At 55.3% G+C, this 20,459-nt stretch overlaps 2 protein-coding genes across 3 annotated transcripts in view; one reads left to right on the top strand and one right to left on the bottom strand.

Annotated features, from left to right (window-relative positions):
- Positions 1–6,137: 6,137 nt before the first annotated feature.
- LOC116794600 (basic proline-rich protein-like) lies at positions 6,138–7,832 on the bottom strand. Its single transcript, XM_032703375.1, has one exon. The coding sequence runs from the start codon at positions 7,830–7,832 to the stop codon at positions 6,138–6,140; it is 1,695 nt and encodes a 564-aa protein (XP_032559266.1).
- NSD1 (nuclear receptor binding SET domain protein 1) overlaps positions 7,567–20,459 on the top strand; it is a 62,221-nt gene continuing 49,328 nt past the window's right edge. For both annotated transcript variants that reach the window (XM_032703315.1, XM_032703314.1), the window contains exons 1-2: positions 7,567–7,650; positions 7,849–8,501. In XM_032703315.1, coding sequence (XP_032559206.1) covers positions 7,869–8,501 — 633 coding nt within the window. In that variant the 5' untranslated portion in view covers positions 7,567–7,650; positions 7,849–7,868. The remainder of the gene's footprint in view (positions 7,651–7,848; positions 8,502–20,459) is intronic.

Genomic DNA, 20,459 nt, shown 5'->3' with positions numbered 1-20,459 from the left:
GGAGGTCTCCAGCCCTGACTCTGCTCTCTGATACCTGCTTTGCTCCCCCTTGGCCCGCGGTGCCTGGCAATGACAGCAGTGTGGGCAGGGAGGGCTGCAGCTGTCTTGCCCCCTCCTGCCAGCCCACTCCCGGGGTCTAGGGTTTCATCTAGGGCTGGGCTTTGCCGGGCTGTTAGCCCCAGGATCTGGTTTCCTCCTCCAGCTCCCAGCTGCACTCACAGCCCCCCGGCTTGGAAGCTGGCTCGCTCAGCCTGGAAGCTGGCTCTCTGGCACAGCCTGCCTCAAACCAGCCCAAGGGGATGGGGACTGGCAGGTGCTGTGGGGCAGGACCTGGGCCTGGAGTAGCTGGAAAGGGAGTCCTGCCTGCTGCTATGATGGTGCTGGGGTCTGGGATCTCAAGGGATGCAGATTATGGGACTCAGCTCAGCCGTGGGCATTGTGCATTGCACGTGCTGGGGAGCCTGGCAGCTTTCAGAGCCATCCTGGGGTCCCCTCCATGTCACAGGCCCTTGCAGGGCTGCTGGAGGGATCCCAGCCCCACTGACATGCTTGCAGCCTCCCTCCCCAGCTCTGCTCCCCTCTCTGCTGGAACCAGCCCCCTCTTCCCGCATGGCAGGCGGAGGCAGACAGCCCACTGGCAGGTGTGAAACCTGCCTGTCCCGGCAGCCTGCCTGCCTGGGAAGGATCCCAGCTGTCCGATAATGTGCCAGAACCAATGCATTTTGCACAGCCCTGAATGGGGCATTCACGCACTGGAGGGCAAACTGCCCAGGCTGCCCACAGGGACTGCCCAGATCCTGACTGGGACCGGGACTGAACATGGATGGGTGCATGGACAGGGGCCTGAATCCCATGGGGCTGTGCCCAGCTTGACCCTACCTTACTCCAGACTGGGATCTCCATGCAGGGGACAGCACAGAGGGCAGGCAGTTCTTGCTCACCCTGTGCTGCTCTTTCCATGGAAAACAGGGCCACTGCCACTTTCACAGGGTGAGGCGTAGGTGGGTTTGCTAATCCTTCATGCCAGGTGGAGGGGGCACAAGGAGACATTGTGAGCAGGGACCTGCCGCCTCCTGCCACAGCCTCTGTCCCTGCTCACTTATGGACTTGCTGCAGGTGCAGGCAGTGCCTTCTCCCCACAGTCCAATCCACACCAGTGCAGCCCAGAGATACTTTCAGGGGCCTGGCAGTGCCCAGCACTGTGCCCACATGCTGCCCCAGCACAGGGGGATGGCCCATACCCCATCCCCAGGCACCACCACATCCCCCAGTGAACTCCCCAGAGCTGCAGCAGTGAGTACATGGTCTGTGCCAGAACCAGCTCTGCCAGGCTTGGGGCAGCTGGGGCCATGGCTGGGCAGGGAGGCAGCCTGGGGCGTCCCGCAGCCCCACGACAACTGGAGGCAGTTTTTATTGTTTAACATTCCTGGTATTTTCTGTCAGGGCTGAACCAATTGTCCTTAATCCACCAGGCTCTGCTGGCCAAACAAGTGTGGCTGAGCCACCAGCATCCTGTCCGCACGAACAGGCCCCTTTTGTGAGGGGGATTTAGCATGTAGCCCAGTAAATCCTGCTGGTTTCCTGAGGCAGCGTTCCCACACACCCCCACCCCCACCCTGCCGCCTGCCCCCAGTCCCCAGATCCTGGCACTGTTCCCTGCCCGGCTGTGCCCCACCAGAACCTGCCCACCTGGGAGCTGCAGGTTCCTCTTGCATGGTGCTGGGACATGTCTGTGAGTCCCTATGGAATGTGGGGTGTCAGTGGGGCTGAGAAGCTTCACAGCCACACCCCTGCACTGCTGGTCCTGCATGGGATGCTGTGGTCCCTGGGGGATGCTCTGGTTCTGGGGAGATGCTGTGGTCCTGGGGGGATGCTGAGCCCTAGGGAAAGTGGCTCTGGTCTGGGGGGAGTGCGGAATATGCCGAGTCCTTGGGGAGATGCTGTAGTCCTTGGGGGAATGCTGAATCCTGATGGGTACGGTTCTGATCCTGGGAGGAATGCTGAGCCCTGGTGGAACCAGCACCCCAGGGGCCAGGACACCAGCTGATTCCTCATTCCAGCTCCGGGATGTGGCTCCCAGTCCCTCCCCGGAGATTCCTTTGCTTAACGACTCTGTTGTTTGGCTAGGAGCTGCTGTTGTCTTTTTTCCCCAAAACAAAGGCGACAGGATTTTATCTCCGGGGAGAATCTGGTTTCTGTGAGATGCAAAAAGCCTCTGCCCCCGGGCAGGGAAAGATGAGTCTGAGGGGGCTGAAAGGCACCAGTCTGCTGTCTCCCCCACTGGCAGGAGGGGAGTTGGCACTGCCCCTCTGTCTGCTCCTGCCTGCCATACCCGCTGTTCCACGACCTTCGTGTCATTTTTCCATGCCTGTGCTCCATGTGCCCAGGCAGCGAAGGGGAGGGAAGGGCCCCCGTGGGCCAGCAGGCAGGGAAAAGGAGTCCGTGGCACCCACAGTTGGGGATAGAGGCTGAGGCAGGGTCCTGTCCTCTCCTATGGAGGGATCCAATCACTGCAGCCCACCACAGTTCCTGCTTCCAGGGACACCTCACACACAGATGTAGGCATGCGCCCAAACCCCCCCACACCTCCATATCTGCAGCCCCCATCCATACACAAACCCCTACACACATACATGTCCATGTGTGCACACTCACACCACCCCGCACACTCCCCTCTGGCACACGCCCCATGCACAGACACCCCCCACTCTATGCACGCATCCAGCCACGCACACACACTACATCGCAGGCAAAACTCCCGTCCGCACTCATACACCCCACACGCACCCCCCTTCCACGCACACACATGTACAGCACCGTCCCCATTCACACATGCAGGCCAATGCACACACATGCACACCCACCCCGCACGCCTCTTCATGCACCTCCCGCTCCCTCCCCGCAGCGGCAGAGCCGAGGCTGTGCACCTCCAGCCCCAGCCGGGCAGGCCAAGCTGAGGGTGCCAGCGAGGCGCTGCGGTCTCCCCAGCCAGCAGCTCTCCGCCCTCCCGCCGGTGCTGCGGGAAGCCGCGGGCTCTCAGCCCCATCTCCCGGCCGGCGGGAGCAGCTGCGCGGGGCGGGCAGATGGGAGCAGGCGGGCGGTCCCCCCGCCTTTCGGCTGGTGACAGTGGCCTTCGTGGCGGGACAGCCTCGGGACTGTGTTGGAAGGGTGACAAAAGCGCCTGGGAAAAATGATCTGCAGCATGGGAATGTGTCCTGGCTCTGCTCTCCATCACCCACGCAGATGATGGGGCTGGGAGTGGGGCTAGGATTGGGGCAGGGCAGGGGCTTGGGCTGCAGAACTGTGCCGTGTCCCGATATGTAATCCCGTTTGTGTCTCTCCGAGTGATAAGACCAGTGCGGGAAGGACACCCCATAGGCACGGGAGCCTGGTGAACCCGGCTCTACCTTGGGTGGGTGGAGCAAAGCCCAGCGTGGGCTCAGCCTCGCTGACCAGGGCAGGGGCCCTGCACACCCCCTGAGCTGGGGACCGGGGGCAGCCTGAGGGCCGGGGGAGCAGGAAGGTCCCTGAGAGCAGCTGCAGCACCCAGGCAGGCACCCTGGGCCTCGGGCCCTCAGGGATTATCCCCATGCTGCATATGGCTGCTGCGCGGGGACTGGCCTCCAGGTGACACCAGCCCGGCGACAGCTCTTCCACGCAGGGCAGGGTTGCTCGGCAGTGATGGCTCCTGGCCTCTGCAGCTCGTGGCCCGCACCCGCCGCCCTTGTGTGACACTGGGCTGCCCCCCCCCCCCCCCGCCGAGGTTTCGGGGAGCCATGGGAGTAGCACGGCAGGGGGACTGTGAGGTGAGGGGCCCGGAAAGCTCTGTGTCACCCCGGCAAGGGGAGCAGCCCCCGCGCCAGGCACCCGGCCCGGGGCAGCGTGCCTGCGGGCACAGCGCCAGGCTGAGCCCCGCCCGCCGCCCCGGCTCCCTGCGCTCCATCCCGGCGGTTTCAAGCCCCGCAAGCCGCTTCCTGGGGGAAAGGGGCCCCCGGCAAACCCTCCGGGCAGGATGCTCTCCGCTCCTCTCCTCTCCTCCTCTGCTTCCTTCCTCTCCCTCGGCCGGGCCAGCCCTCCCCCTGCCCGCCGCGACTCCTTAACCCTTTCGCCCACGCTCCCGGCCGTGCTCCAGCCTCACGGCCACTGCTCCCAGCCACCGCCCCCGGCCCTTTGTGCGCGACTGCGGTGCTGCCCCCCGGGGCCGCGTTCCCCCTGAGCCCCCCCACCGTCCATCGCCTCCCCGCAGTGCCCCGCGGAAGGGCCGCTGCCGGGGGCGCCTGGCAGCCAGCCCACCCTGCCCACCGCTCCCGCGGGGGACGCAGCTCCCTCTGCACTGAGCTCAGGGCCTCCCCGCCGGCCAGCTGTGACGCCCCCACTCTCCGGGGAGACCGAGCGGGAGCCCCCGGTGCGGGGCCACTCTGCCTTCGGCATCGTCGCAGCGGCGGGGAGCGGCCGTGGCGGAGCGGGGGATGCGCGTTCCCGCCGGGAGCGCGGGCGCCGGGCCGTCCCCGTGGGGGCACCTTGCGGGCTGTGCGCGGGCACCGGGGCCTGCAGAGGGAGCCTGCAGTGCCGGGAGGCTCCGCAGCCACCCTCCTGACCGGCTGCGGGGCCCCGGCGTGCGTGGCGAGCCGCGCTGGGCTGGGGGTGGCCGTGGCCGCGGGGCAAGGGCGAACCCCGTGGCGGGGAGGCCGCGGCCGCCCGCGCTCCTGCCGCAGCCCGCAGACAAAGCCCCGCGGCGGCAGGGCCGGCCACGCTGCCCGCTGTGCCGCACATCCGGGCGGGAGCGGGCACCAGGGGCCGGGATGCCATTTCCCTGCTCCTCCGCCGGAAGAGACGGGCCGGGGAAGGGCCCTTCCTGCGGGCGCTGGCCATGGCGCGGGCAGAGGTGACACAGCAGATGGGCAGTGTGTCTGAGCGCATCCCACTGCCACCGCTGCTCCCCTCCTCCCTGCAGCGGAAACCACACAGCTGCAGGTGGATCGCTGTGGGGCCCCACTGGGCCACCACTGTCAGGGATGTGCCATGGGGGCAGAGGAATGTGGACATGCCCTGGGGTGCCCAGAGCTGCCTGGGCATCGCTGTCCAAGTGGTACAGCCCCTGCCCACCAGTGTCCCGTGGGGATGTGCTGTGCCACGGCCCATGGGCAGAGGGCTCCCAGAGGGAAAGCATGGGACACGTCCTGCAGGTGACCCCTTTGCCCCCCCACTAAGAGGTGGCAAATCAGCAGAGTGAGGGCAGCTGGTGACACTCAGGACCCAGGATACAGTTCCCCTGCTTGGAAACAGACCTAAACCTCTCCCCAGGTCAGCCTTCTCACTGGGTCTCAGGCACCAGGCTCTGGGGAGACAGCAGGTGATCCCGCCCTGCGTAGGGCCCTGCCCACCCCCAGGGGTGTATAAATAAACCACTAGCTTTATTTTGGGAACGGAACGTGGCAGAAACGTGCATGGCAGGTTGCTCCAAAGAGAAAGGAGGAAAATTGGCTGCTGGGCCCTTGCCCGGGTGTGCCAGGGTGTGGCTGCTGCTGCTGGAGTCCATTGGGGAAGATGGACTATGCCATAGATATTTCCCTGTTCAGGTGTAAACAGAGGGACCCCAGCCATGCTGGGTGGTGCCCCAGCTCTGCGTGGGTAGGGAGAACCACGTGGCCAGTGGGAATCGGTGCCGGGTCCATGTAGCACTGGGCACAGCATGGTCCCAGCTCCCACGTGTCACCACAGCACGTGGTCACCAGGCCCATGGTGGGTCAGGTGCCATCAGCCAAGCACTGGGCTGGGACCTCAGAGGTACAAACATGTCACAAGCAAAACTTCCTGCCAAGTTACCCTACCCTCTGTGGGCGTGCTGGAGTGGTGTGAGCTGAACATGGCAATCTCTCCACAGTGGCAGCACACCAGTGAAGTGACAATGGGTCAGGGACCTCAGTGTGACCCTTCAGGGGTAAATGCTGGGAGAAATGGTTATTGTATCGCCAGGCACAGACAGGGCAGAGGGAGTGCTTGGGCAAGGCCAAAGGGCTCTGGGGAAACCAGGAGCCCTCGGCAGGGCTGCCAAGGTGCGCAGGCAGGGAGGAGGCAAGACCTCACTACCCCGCTAAGGTGCCATGCTGAAGCCAATCGAGGACGAGGACGGCGTTTCAGCAGGGGAAAGCTGCGCCCACGGGGCAGCGAGGGCTGGGCAGTGGGCGCTGCCTGTCTGGGTGTGCAGAGCGGCTGCTCGGGGGCCCAGCCCGGCGGGGGGAGTGCGGCGCCAGCACGCCCGGGGGCTCTCGCACGGCCGGGCCGGGGACAGGCGGGGGGGGGGGAAACAAAGGGCAGAGGGGGGAGCGGGTCCGCCCGGGCAGCGCCGCACCGAGCCCCGCGGCGGCACCCCGGGGGGCGGCAGCCCGGCCCTGCCCCCCGCGCGGCCCTGGCAGCACCGCCCCGGTGCCACATCCCCGCGCTGCCCCGGCTGCCCCCCGCCCCGTGCCTGCCCAGCCGTGCCGGTGCGGCGGCGGCGCGGCGCGGCGCCCAGACCCGCGCGGCTGCCGGCGGAGACCCCGGCCCGCATCGGAGGGTAGCGACGGAGCCACCGCCCGCCGCGAGGCCGTGGGCCGGGCCGGTTGCGGGGGGCGGCGGTGGCGGCCCGTCCCGGCGGAGCGGGCGGGCGCGGGGCCGGTGCGCGCCGCTCGGCGGCGGGAGGGCGGGCGGGAGCGCGGCTGTCCGGGAGCGGCGGAGCCCGGCGAGGACAAACCAGGCCGCGGGCACCCGGCGCCTCTCCCCGGCGGGCGAGGCTCGGCACGGCTCGCACGGCTCGGCACGGCAGCCCCGCGGAGGGCGACGGCCCGGCCCGCTGGTGCGCGGGAGGGCGGCGGGGGAGCGCGGCGGGGGCGCCAGGCCGGCCCGCGGGGCGCGGCGGACAATGGCAGAGGGTAACCCGAGCCCGGCGGGGGCGGGCGCCGACCCGCGCCCCGCGTCCCGCTGACCGCCCTTGGGCACCGGGGCTGGGAGCGGGGCCGAGCGGGGCGCGGGGACCGCCGCCGCCCGGGTGCCCCGGCGGGGCGCAGGGCCTGGCCGACTCCATTTTGTTGGCCTGGGCTCCGCCGCCGCTCGCAGGCCCGCGGCCTGCCTGGCGGGGGGTGGGGGGGTGGGAACCGGCAGGCGAGACACTGCGGGGCCGCCCCGTCCCATCCCGCCCGGTGCCCCCCGCCGCTGCCTGCGACGGAGGTGCGGTCGGCGGGCCCGAGCCCGCGGTGCCGGGCGGGGTGATGCGGGGAGCGGGACAGGCCGGGCCGGGGCGCGCCGGGGGGGGGCAGCACTGAGCGCCCCCTCCCCACCTTCCCCCCCGTGGTGGGTGGGGGGGCGCCCGTCGAGGGGGGGCCGCGCGCGCGGGGCGGGGGGGTCGGGGGGGGTGAGGAGCTGGGCCCGCGCGGGCGCGCGCGCGCTGATTGGCCGCGGCAGCCGAACCCCAACACCGGGGGCGCGCAGGGTGGGGGCGCGCGCGCGCGCCCGCGCGGGATGGCGGCGTCGGCGTCGGGCGCGCGCATGCGGGGGAGGGAGGAGGAGGGAGGCGGCGGAGCGGCGGCGGCGGGGCCTGGCCGGGCCGGGTCGGCGCGTCTCCCCATCGCCCCGCTCCGGGGGCAGCCGCCGAGCCGCCCGCGGCACCCGCAGGTGAGCGGCGGCCCCGTGTCAGCGCTCGGCAGGGCGAGCGGCCCCGGTGACGAGCCGAGCCGGGGTGGCCGGGCCGCGGCCTTGGGGCCTGTAGCGCGGCGGTGGCGGAGCGGGGCCGGCGGAGCGGAGCGCGGCCCCCGGGCGCGGCTGCCATTTTGCGGTGCGGGCCGGGCTGACCCCATTGTGCTGTGCCCGCAGGTGGATGCCCGCCGCCCGGCATGGAGCAGGCCTGCGAAGTGAGCCGCCGCAGCTGCCTCGTCCCTTTCGGCACCTCGCTGGCGGCCGCCGAGCCCAAGGGCGGCCCCTTCGGCGAGGCCCGCGGCCCCGAGCCGCCCGCCATGCAGCTGGCGGCCGCCAAGCCCGGCTACGGCCAGGACCCGTCGTCCTGCTACATCCCGCTGCGCCGGCTGCAGGACTTGGCCTCCATGATCAACGCCGAGTACCTCGGCGGCGCTGCCGACGGCGCTGAGGCCCTGCCCGACCCCGGCTCGCCGCCCCCCCGCCTGCCCGCACCGCAGGACCCGGCTGCCGAGGCGCCCCGCGGGGCCCGGGCCTTCCCCCTGCTCCTGCGGGACGGCGGAGAGGAGGCGCCGGAGGAGGAGGAGGAGGAGGGCGCCGAGACGCCGGAGGAGGAGGAGGAGGAGGAGGACGACGACGACGACGACGACGACTACGAGGAAGAGGAGGAGGAGGACGACGACGACGAGGAGGAGGAGGCGGCAGAGCCCGGCTCGCGGAGCCGCGGCCGCCCCGCGCCGCAGCGGGGCTCCGACAGTCGCCTGCAGCCGGGAGAGCCGGTGCCGGACGGCGGCCCCGGGGAGAAGCCGGAGTCCTCGGCGGCCCTGCAGCTCGTAAGCACCGTCGGGGCGCGGGCGGGGGGGCCGCGGCCGCTGCCATTTTGCGGTGCGGCGGGGCCGGGCCGGCCGCGCTCCCTCCCTCACCCCGGCACCCCGAGGGCAGGAGCCATCTTACCGAGCGAGGGGACCCTGCCGGGCTGTCACCGCGCTCGCCGCGCACCTGTGTCCCGGCGCGGCCGCCCGCGCTCCCCCCGCCGCTTTTTCTCCCGTCAGCAATAAGAAACACCATCTCCTCCGCCCGGGAACTCGCTGCGGAGTTCGGTGGAGTTTTTTGCCTTGTTACAGGGTTGGTTTTGAGTGCAGTGGAGATGAGGAGCAGAGCGTTCCTCTCTCCTGCCCGCTCCGGCTGTAACGCTGTCAGAGGCTCTTTGTCTGGCCCGGCTTGAGGTTCCCGAGCTGTGAGACCTTGGCGATGGCCGGGGAGAGGCCGTGTCATGGCCTGACAGACCTCACGGGTAACAAACGTTGCCTTCTGTTCAGGCTGACTTTTTTTTCCTTTCCAATTTCTCTCTACACTCACAAATTCCTTTAGTTTTTTTAATAATATATTCAATAAGAAGCGAAATTGATCGAACTTCAAGAGTTCTGAAAGGAGGTAGATGCATTAAACTTCTTTTTTTTTGTGTAATTTTCTTCTGAACCCAAGCATAAGGTATATTTCTCAGCGTGCTTTTTTTTTATTATTTTCAGCTAGGTATGTATATTTCCTGCAGATTTTCAGAGGTTGTTTTTTCATATTTCCTAAAATATGTTTCTGCAAACTTAAGGTTCCTTGATGGAGGATACTCTGGGTTTTACATATTGGTGCGAGGTTTGAAGATTAACTCATTTGACAGCAGTAATATCGAAACCATCTTGCTCTTTTTAATTTCAGTAGAGCCACAGATGCCGGACACATCCTGCTGTGGCGTGCAGCACTTGGGGATCAGGACTCTATTCCTTTGGGAACATCCGGCATTCCTGGTGTGTGCTCTGGGAGGTGGGGAAGCACTTGTCATAGAGTGCCCAGGGAAGTGGTGATTCCAAGAGGATGCTGCTGGCAGGTTCATTTGTTTGTGGTAGAGTTCTAGCTCGTGGATACTCTTGAGCGTTCCTTGGGAAGAATCCCGGAGTCTTGTAGTCTTTGGTGGTGAGAGGCTGCTGTGGGTCTGAGGTTTGTGCATATCCTCAGCTTTGGTTTGCAGAGCAGAGCGGGGATCTCTCGCAGACATGTGCTCGGTGATGCGGTTGTGGGAGGGTCTCACTTTGTAAACAGAAGCTCGCAGAGGTACTTTCACAACACTTGCTTCAGCTATCGGTAGCCACAGAACTGCAGCTAGTACGGTGACAAAACTGTCTTAGTGATGGAGCCTGTTATTTAAATATGCAAGGAGGGTTGACTTTTCAGTAAAACTGCCTACCTGCTGTAGTTAGCCTTGCTGGATTGTTCTGGTGACTTAAGAGCATAACTGCATTCAGAAAAAAAAAACTCTACAAAGAAGAAAAGCATTTTTTAGGCAACCCAGGGTCCTTCTTTTCTCACGTTTTGCATTTTGTCTTTAGTAAGTGCTTTTTAATCAGAGTGGTCCTTCATTTTAGTCCCACTGCCTGTGGAATGGGAAGAGAGAGAGATTTTCCTCTGTGCCAAGTTACCAGTGAGACAGTTAAAATCTTTTAATTGTTGAACATGACATAGTAGCTAGAAATAACCAGGCTTGCTCCTCAGGTCGTGTATTCATGTAGGCATTTAATTCCTGTCTCATTTGTGTTTGGTTAACTGGAATCAACTTTTTTTTGAGAGCCTGCTAAAACTTGAAACAAAAACCCACCCCAAAACAACTACCACAAATGCCTGGGAGTTTTGCACAGCTGTTTTTAGGCTTGTCATAGCTAGGCTAGTCTTTCAGGTATCACCTTTATTCTGCCTGATGATGGGGCTCCTCCACCTTACAGTGAGACCATCTCAGAGCTTTCATTTTTGAAGCTCATGATTTTGAGTGTGCCACTGCTGCTCAAACTTCCTGTTTTGCCGAGAGGGAAGAAGTATGTGTGTATCTCCAGTCTCTCTGTCTGCCCCTTGCAAGATTTGAATTTTTCACTAGATCTTGCTTTGAAAAGGCTGATTTCCGAAATATCAAGAGTGCTTCCAGCACAAGGACCAGAATTTGGTTTAGTCTTTAGTGGGATGCAAAGTAATGCCTCTGGGCAGGAGGGGTGGTGGCAGGTATTGTTTTGCATGAGGATTTGTTAATAGCCCTGGCAGTCTCCTGCTCCCAAACTGCCCAAAACGGGACAGAGGTTGCTCATGTGCCATTCAGTTGTAAAGAGGGATGTGCATATTCTGAAGCAAAGCTATTTTAAGTGTCAAGTTAATCTTCCCTTAAGTATGTCTGAAGTTCCCAGCAGCTCCTGACAGATGTTGTATTGTGGAGAAGGAAATGTTCTTGGGTCTTGTTTTTTTTCCAGAGGTGGTGAAGCAGTGATGGCTGGCAGCTACTGGTTTGCTGCCTTGTGCTCATGTTGGGTTAGGAACATTTAAATTTAAATGGGTGGTTGTTCTTGAATATCTGTTCTTTCCCATCTTGATATGAGCTTGTCTGTAGGGCTCTCCTGCCCTTTGCGGAGTTGCAGAGATCCTGAACTGTGTAATGTCTAGTTGGAAGGAGAAGTGGGCCCGGACTCCAGTGCTGGGGAAGATGGGTGCAGCCACAGAAGGTCTGAGTGCCATAGGTCTTGCTTGAACTCGGATGCTGAGGAATTGGAGCAGGTGGACTTGTTTTTGGCAGAACTCTTGTGCTGAAATTTTGCTCCTTTAATGTAATTTTTGATGCCTTATTACCTCACTTTCACTTTGCTGGCTTGTTGGGTTTTAGTTGCTACCCACAAAGTATGTTCAAGTCATTTGATTTGCAGTGTTGAGAACTCAGAATCAGAGAGTTCTTGGATTAGGGCACATCTGTGCCCCTCCTGATGGGTGTTATGCAAATTTTGCATTCATGAGCTGTTTTTTCCACGAGGACCCTGATGGTTTCAGGCTGCAGAATGTGCAGAGCTCACATGAGGTTCAGTGTTGCTTTTCATTCTCTTTGTGTTGTTTCCTTGTAGGAGTGTGATGTTTGGGTGATGGCAGTGAGGACAGTGAGGTACAGGGAAATCCAGAGTCAGATCTTTCATCCCTAAGGATGGCTGCTTCCAGTAGTTGGGTGTAAGGAATGAGTGGGACATGTGTGTAGGGCTCCTGGAATGTTTTTGCTTTACCAGAATCACACCATTTGCAGAATGTTAAAAGTACTGAAGGCCAGCAGAGCCCTCTCTTTAAGCCTAGAATTAATCCATAATGAAGTTCTGTTCTAATCTGCAGCTGTGGGAGAGTACTCTGGTTGAAAGTGTTTGACTGTGTGAGAGTTCCTCTGGTTCTTGGTTTATTAACTGACGTGTCTAGTGCCATTTCTCTCTCTGCTAAAAATAAAATGAAGGAACCAACACCACGTGATCCTTGCTACTCCTGTAAACATTTCTGAAAGAATCTCCTACTACAGGCTGTTGATTCGAGGTGTAGCTAACTGCTGGTAACATTATATCCCTGAGATACAATAGACACAGCAGTGGTTTGTTTGAGCAGGGAACTAAATTTCCTTGGTCAGCTGACATATTCCTGGTGGGGAGATGAATTCCGTTTGGCCGTTTGTGCTTCCTGCAGGCATCATCTCCTGCTATGTGCACCTGGAGAGAACGAGCTCTGTGTTCTACAGTGCCTGTGCCTCTGGTCTTGCACACATCCCCCTTTGCCACTAAGATTTCCACTGTTTGAGTAGATGGTATTATTTTACAGAAAAGAGCACGTAGCTGGATCTTGCCTGGCCGTGCAGCCTGATGACACCCACTGAGGGGCATTCTTGTCTCAGATATCTCCAAACTTACCCATAAAGGACTTCAGCTGTGGTGGGTATCCAGAAGAATGGATATCTCCACGGTGGGAGGCCCTGTCCTGGGCTGTGTTACTGCTTGACTGTAAATTTTTGAGGTCTTTAATGACTTTGCAGCACCATCACATTGTGAAAGCAGCATCACCTCTTGATGGTGGTGGAGGTGTGAGTGGGTGGGTGTTAGGAGCTGTCACAGCAGGACCCGCTGTGTGTGAGGGTGTGAGAGCAGCTTGCTCTGAGTGACAGCAGGGTTTTGAACAGTCTGTAGGATCCAGAGCTCTCCCGCACAGCAGGTTGGATCCTGGAAGCATTTTTTGTAGCATTTGGCTGTGACTGCTCTTACCCTGTTGTTTCATTGTATTTGTTCTCTAATCTCATATTACTGATTAGGTGCAAAATATCTGTTTGTGTGTGTATTTCTCTAGAAAATATGGATATTTGGGCTACCTGGAGTGCGGTGTGAAATTTCAGTGATCAATGCCTTCGTGCTTCATGTTCTGCAGCTGAACATGTCTGTGTGCAAATAGCAAAACCAGAGGTATTTTCTTGCAGATTGGACGGTTTTGAAAGTGAGGTTTTGCTGAACGTAATGGCAGAAACCTCTATGTAATTTCTGCTTTCTATATTTAAAACTTATTTTAAAAAACTTGAGCAAGAGAGACTTTATTCAAGCACTGTCCTGGTCAATGTACTCTCTGCAGTCATAAATACTTCAAGTCTCTGCTGAAAATTGTTGCCAGAGGAGTGTAGACCTCACTCATCTATTCAGCGGCATGGCTTGATACAGCTCTATACAGTGTAGCGTATGAGTGCATCACCTGCTACTGTTACAGGCAAAAAATGGCAATAGTAGTAACAAAATGGGCTTTTACAGGTGTTTTTTAGACTAGATGCTGCCTCTCAGGTTCTGCTGCCTCTGCTGTCTCTGTATTTACATGCTGGGGATTTTTTTTTAGAAAAGTGTATCTCCCACAACTTCATTTTTTTTTCCTAACAAATATTAGGTTGCTGAGGGTACAGTGATTCTAGTTTTGCTGTTACAGCTGCTTCTGAGGCTTTGCTAAAATCAATGGTAGTGGCTCATTTTGATGCTGTAGCAGTAACCTTTGACTTCAAAGCAGCATATTCTGCATGTATTCGTGGGTTTGTTGATTGCCTCTTGCAGTGTAGCAGCTTCTCATTGCACCTCATTGCATTGCCTTCCCAGAAGTGGGGTTAACTGTGTGATGTACAACAATTAAGTCTTTCTTTAATTTCCCTGTGTTAACTGAACAAATCTGGAGCTCACTCAAGAGACATGAACTCTGGATGTGATTAACAAGCTACTTGAACCCCAAGAAGAAAAGTGGTATTTTTTGAGTTATAATTGAGACAGTATTTCTTAAAAAGACATTCACAATCAAAAATCAGTGTTATGTGTGATGATTAACTTTCAGTTTAGTTGCTTAGACTACGCATCTGTTTTTCCTCCTTGTGACTGGCAGCTTCTTGTATATAGTAATTTTGTCTTTCAGTTATTTGCTCTGGTGTTTAGAAAGGCAGAGGGAATAGAAACACCTGAAGGAAGAAATCCTAGCAGGCTGAGGCTTGTCCTGGGAGTTAAAAAACCAACAAAGTTCACGTGAATGCCACTTCTAATACCAGAAAAACTGTGACCTGTGTTTTGTTCTGTCTGTATGGAGTTATCTGTGCTGTGCAATGCAGTCTTCACTCAGTAAAATGGGAGTTAAATCCTTTATAGTGGCTAAGGCATTGCCAGGATTTCCAAGTTAATGGGTGGAAAAGGTCTGTAAGAGAGTCTGTTTTGAATTAGAGCAGCAGTTTTCAACCTTTATTGATTTTCAGACCCTTAAACTCTTCCCAGGTACAGACTCTTGTCTAGTGAATTTTACTTATCAGTAATAGCCTTGCTTGCATATAATTTCGTGGCATCAGAGTTATTTTCCTGTGGCAGAGTTTGCGGACTGCTGAGGTACAGAACACCTTGCAACAGTGTCTCACGGACATGAATTTTGTGTGGATTCCAAGGTAATGTTGCATTTGTGCTGGAGCAGGCGGGTGTGTCCCCTGCCTGACTGCTGTCCCATGTACAGGAATGCTTGGGAAATGTTGCAGTTTGCTGAAATAGTTACTGGAAGTTCAAATGTTACTTTCACTTGGGTGGGTTGTTACTGTTTTAACATCCAGCTGGTGTTGGAAGCTGTGTGGTCTGGAGACATCAAAGTCCTGATGCAGGCGGTGAGGGGCTTTCTGGTGCCCTGGGACAGGGCTGTCACCGGTCACCAGCATTGCTGTGCCACTGCTCTTGGTAGGGCTGCCAAGAGCTACTCATGGTTTGGGGCCTCTGCGGGGAGGGCCAGGGTCAGGGGCAGATGGCGTGTCCAGTGCTTTTTAGGTGTAGAGGTGCTCAAGGATAGTCCTCACAGCTATGCTTGGGGATTAGAGGGGTCTCCTTGCTGAGCTGGCAGTGTTTGCCAGTGGGACAGGAGTGGGGTCGTAGCAGAAGTGTTACCGAGGACAGCTGCAGGGCATAGGGCCCCCTCAGGAGTGTGTCCCATTCCTCCCAGCAGTAGTTGCAGCGAGGGAGCAGAATGGTAGCACGAGTAAGTTTGGCATTGCTGCAGAGCTGTGCAGAGCTGTGGTGCTGTGCAGAGACAGGCTGGGAGTTGAAGAGTTTGGAGTCCCAGTGGTTCAGTCCTGGGTAGGAGCACAGGTGTTGCTTTGGCTGATCTGAGCGGGTGCTACTGACCCCAGTGCCCAGGAGAGGGGAAGATGCTGCTTGTGTACTGGAGCAGAGGCTGATGCCCCTGGCAGGGGGCAGCTGAAATTCTCTCTTCTTGTTAAATTAGAAATCTGGTTCCAGTGTGGTTGCTCACAGTAGCTTTGCAGCAGTGATTAAATGTGTGACAGAGATAAAGATGGCCTTGGTGTACATCCATCTCTCGTGTGTCCAAAAGCATTGATGAAGCCAGGAGGAATTTCAGCAGTGTGCTTTGCCTCTATGGAAGGATGGAAGAGCACTCGTTGAAGTGGACATGCTGACTTTCTGTGGTTATCATTAAGATTGCATCAAGATTTATCTCACACAGGTTTTTGGAAAAATGGCAACAAGAAGTTAGGAGAAAAGTCACCTTGTGTATCATTCCTTTCCCTCACAAGGGTAGGCTGGCCCTGGCTGATCACCTTCACTCTTGTCTCTAGCACAGCTCAAGCAGAAGGGTTGGACCAAGTTGTCCCACCTCATTGCCTGGACTGGCTGTAGCCTCGGTAGTGACAGAGCTGCACAATCCACAGGTCTTTTCAGACAGCTGGCAGCATCTGCCTGCTACTTTTTTGGAGCTGAGGTGCTGCCAGGACTCTGGGTGAGGCAGCAAGGCTGCAGGTGGAAGGGGCACCACGTGCCTGGCATTGGGGAAGGGAGCAGTTCAGGGCCGCTATTGGTGACTGAATCACAGGGAAGGGATGGCACGTCTCCAGTTGTGGAGATTTCCTCCTGTGCCTCTCCATCCTTCCCTGTTCCTTGGGGGGTGAAGCACTGGGGTAGGTAGGGTTGCCAAGTAAAGTTTTCTGTGAGTTCTCAATAGGGAGCTTTTCCTGTGGGTTACATGTGGTATCGAACAGCTGTGAGCGCTGCTGGAGGTGGCACATCCCACTGCTGGGCTCTTCAGGAAAAAAAATTTTATAGTAAAATATACGTATAGTAATATCATAAAATAGCAGCATAACTTGTTTCAATTTTGAGACGTTCATCAGAACTAATGCAGTGGGGGCTCCTCTTGCATTTTCAGGCATGCAGAATTTGACTTTTATATGTGACACACCAGAAATGTTGAGTTGGATAGAGCAATCTAAGTGTTGCACCCTGGCCAAAGGTGGTGCCCTTTGGTTTGGTATCTTTTAGGAAAAAGTGAACAGCAAATTTCCTGCACAGTAGTATCTCAGCACACTGGAAACTTCCAGTTTCTTTTTTCAGCTCCTGCAGGGCCTCCGGTGCTCGAGCGTGCAGCAAGGCTCTCACCCTCAGCCCTGCTGGAAGCTTCCATGTTCCTCTTGTTTAGGAGGAGTGTGTTCATGACTTTCCCACCCACTGTTGGTGGAAAGATAGATCCCTGCTGTTGCCTAACAGAGGAGGGTGAGGAGCAGGCTGGTTACCACCCTTTTAATAGTTCCTCCCCTTGCCCTGATGTTACTTTGTTGTTTGGTTTTCCCAAGCACCTGTTCAGACTTCCTACTGTTCTGGCTAATGGGGTGACTGCCCACAGATTTCTAAATAACAGCAGCAAAACAAGTCAGATTCCTCTTGATTCTCGTTGGCTGTCCTCTCGCAGCATGCTCACAATGTTTAGGAAGCTGGGTTCACCACAGAAAGGTTTGGAAGCCTCTCTGAAGCATAAGTTTGTAGTACCTGATGCCTGAAACATGAACCTTCCTCAGGTCATGGCTCTGAGCGTGGTTATCAAGAAATAAATAAGCACGAGATAAGCTTATTGCTCTGCTAGTGTTCAAAAATTCTGATTTCATTTTTAGTAGGGATTCAGTAAAAGCAGTTGAGGTTTTAAGTGCAAATTAAAATTGAATTTTGTATGAATGGAATTTTTATTTATTTTGGAAAAATGGTTCAGTTGGGCAGAGGGACTTGCATACTGAATGCCACCTTGTTCTGAGGAAGTTGTTATGGTTTTGTGTAAGTGACATCTTTGCATTTGGACCAACAAAGTGGGGTTGTCCCTTGCCTGTGAGTAAATAAAAACTTCTGCAGAAGGTGAAATTTGCAAGCCCTCCTTAAATGTTTGTTGTTTTTAAGGAAGCTGGTGGAACTAAAAAAAAAAACAAACAACAACAACCAAACCAAAACAAGCAACAAGCTAGGTAATGTCATTGAATTCAACCCAAATTCCCAAATTTTAGCTGTTGAGGTTCTAATACAATATTCACTCTTTGTGCATGTTGTTCTCTAGTCTTGCTTCATTGTGGTTACAGCTTGAGCTGTACAGGATAGAGTTTACATGTATAAATTAAAATAGCCAAGTTGCATTTTGCATAGTATGAATCTGTTTTTCATTTTGTGGATTTAGAAATTTCATTTCTGAAAAATGAATGCTGTGTTTATCAGATATTCTGCTTGCAAACAGTTTGTTTGATAACATATAGAGGAGCACAGAAGTAAGGCTAAAAAGGGACAGATCTGATGACCTGGTTTCAGTTTGAGGTTTTTTTTGCTAGTTCTCTGACATAAAAAGATATTTGTGGGCATTTGTTTGTGAGAGTTTGGAAAGTTCTTGTGATGCCAACAGTTCCTCTCTTGCTGAAACAACTAGGTCTGATTAAAGGAGCTAGATTTAAAGAGAATGTGGTTTACCATTTAAAATGTGTGCAGATAAGTAAGGAGAAGAGTCTGTCCTCTGCTTCAGGCTCCTGACAGTGGTTTTTAATCATTTGTGTCTTTGTGTGTCTGTGAATTTGCACCAGGGATCTGGGTGAGATCGTATCTCTTCTCTCCCACTTCCTCCTTCTGCCTCCCTCAAACCTTGCTGTTAGGTGCATTTCTGGTTGTTAGGATGCTGAAGTGCCAAAGGTTTCTATTGCACTGCTCTTCCATCCAATCCATAAGGAAAACTATCTCGTTTAAGTGAAGCAGGGTTGCCGTTAATCAGTTATTTTGGTGACTGAGACATGATGTTCTCTTATCAGTGTGTTCTTTATTTAAAATTCATGTGTGGGTAACTCCTGACCTTGATAGAAATGCTTCAGGATGTAGGAATTACCCTAACTAGTGCAGTGTGCTCTCTTGGTTTTAACCTTTCAGGGTAGTTCATATGTACATATGAGCCCTGGAAAACTTTAGTACCCTGGAAAAGGGTAGCAAAAACTGACCAAAGACAACAAATACCCACAAGCACTATTGATAACAGAAGTTTGGCCTGCATCATAATGTTTGCTGTATTTTTTGTTTGTGAATATTTAATTAGTGAGTATTTAACACTTCTGAATGATAGTGGTCCCAGATAAGAGGTAGTGTACTTTCTCAAGCATGAGTGTAGGTCAGATGCTTGTTTGCTTTTTACTGCCGTGCTGAAGCTGAAGGAAGACTGGAGTAGTTGGGGCAAAGAATGGGTCCCCAGCAGCACAGGCTGTCTGGGAATTTCCAACAGGCTTCTCCAACTGCTCTGTTTGACTTGAAGCTTGACATAAAGTACCGGTGTGGTTATTACTCTGGTTTCAGCAGATAGGCCGTGTAGGTGTTGTGGTTTGTTTGGGTGGGGTTTTTGGCCATATGGACTCCAGCTGGGCTTACCCCTTTGTGCAGGGATTGATTCCTGTAAGTTTTGTCACAGCAAGTGCAGGGTCAGCATCTCAGTCTCTCTCTGTAAATGCTTTTACTCATGTGCGTGGTAGTGGTACTTTGTATGGAGGAAACTTTGGTGACCCTTTTGCTTGGCTTCAGAGATTCCTTAAGATATCAAGTAGATATAATTTAATTTTCTTTCAGTTTTCTTGGCTTTTTTTCCAACTGATTCGGTTTTGATTTCAAAAAATATTTAAAACATGAGTATTTCCTAATAAGGATTAAATTTTGGCTTCCATCACAAGCAGTTAGTAATTTCACTTCTGAACTTTGCTTTGGTGTTGTTCTTAGTCTCATCTCCTTCTTACCTTTCCACACAACATTCACAAGCGAAGGTTATTTCCCAATTCCTATTTTCTTTCCTTCTGTGTGTGTCCATTCATTTCTCAGTGCACGATGGTTGGAGCTGAGTGAAGTAATGAACCATGAATCACTCAGATATCTTTCTACCCTCCCTTCATTAAGAGCAGTACAGAGGTAAGAACTGACCTTTTAACTGTCTCTGACTCTCAGCAGCAGTCACTGTATGGGAACTGCAGCCATTGCTGCTTTGTTTGTGTGATCAGAGTTAAAGGATCTGGACTCCCCTGTGATAGGAGCTGTGTGGACAGAAGGATAATTCTGAGCTCAGAGGGCTGAGATTGAAGCTGCTCTGATTTGTCTTGAGTAAGTTAACTCAATGAGATTCAGCTTTAGCTGGAGGGAAGCAGCATCTCATGGAAATTTTTGGAGTAGCTTTAGCAATGCCCTTCCAGGCTAGTTCTGGGAGTACTTTTAATAGGGAGAATTTGCCCCAGTTGGTGCCCCTTCTTTGCGAGGGAAGAGGGTGAATAACCTGTTGTGTGATGGTGAAATGGCAGGAGTTGGGAGTGGTATGTCCTGGGCATTGTGCACCTGTGACACCAACCATGTGGTTGGTTGTGTTAGTAGACAACTTTATAGAATCATGGAATGGTTTGGGTTGGGAGGGACCATAAAGACAATCTAGTTCCAATGCCCCTGCCATGGGCAAGGACACTTTTCTACTAGACCAGGTTGCTCCAAGCTCCATCCAGCCAGACCTCAAACATTTCCAGGGATGGGGCAGCTGCAGCTTCTCTGGGCAACCTGTGCCAGGGCCTCACCACCCTCACAGTAAAGAATTTCTTCCTAACATCCAATCTAAACATACCCTCTTCCAGTTTAAGAGCATTGCCCCTTGTCTTGTCACTCCATGCCCTTGTAAAAATTGCCTCTCCAGCAGACCATTTGGCCCAGGCTATCCAGGTGCCTTCAAATGTCATCTCTCTCTCAAGTTTGTTCTGTTAGTTTTGTTTTTTTTCCTGATACAAAAAGCTGTTGATCTTCAGCCAGTTCAGCCATATCTGGGAGTGGGTTGATAACTTGTAGGAATTAGGTGAACTCCTTGTCATCTCTTTTTCCTGTTAGGAAAAAGTACTGATCATTGAGTTTTAAGGAATAAAAGTTGGTGCGGGGAAGGCAGCGGACTGACCCTCACCAAGCTTTCAGTTCTAACTAATAAGAAGTAAGTATGGTGAGCAGCTTGTTTGTAATCCTGGGTGTATGGGCTGTAGGGAGAAGCACAGAAATTGCTGCCCTGGCAATGAGGAGGTTTGAAGAAAGCACTGGAAGTTTATGGGGAAGAGTTGTTGCTGCCTTCTGCCCCTGGCACTGATGATTGGGCTGGCTCATATGCGGGGT

Source organism: Chiroxiphia lanceolata, chromosome 15, assembly GCF_009829145.1.
Source record: "Chiroxiphia lanceolata isolate bChiLan1 chromosome 15, bChiLan1.pri, whole genome shotgun sequence".
NCBI classification, from domain to species: Eukaryota; Metazoa; Chordata; class Aves; order Passeriformes; family Pipridae; genus Chiroxiphia; species Chiroxiphia lanceolata.
The sequence above is the reverse complement of the archived record's forward strand: the minus strand, read 5'-3'. Positions and strand labels throughout refer to the sequence as shown.

Excerpts from the sequence above, each read along its gene's own strand:
- LOC116794600 (XM_032703375.1), bottom strand. The coding sequence starts at position 7,832 with ATGGGGTCAGCCCGGCCCGCACCGCAAAATGGCAGCCGCGCCCGGGGG.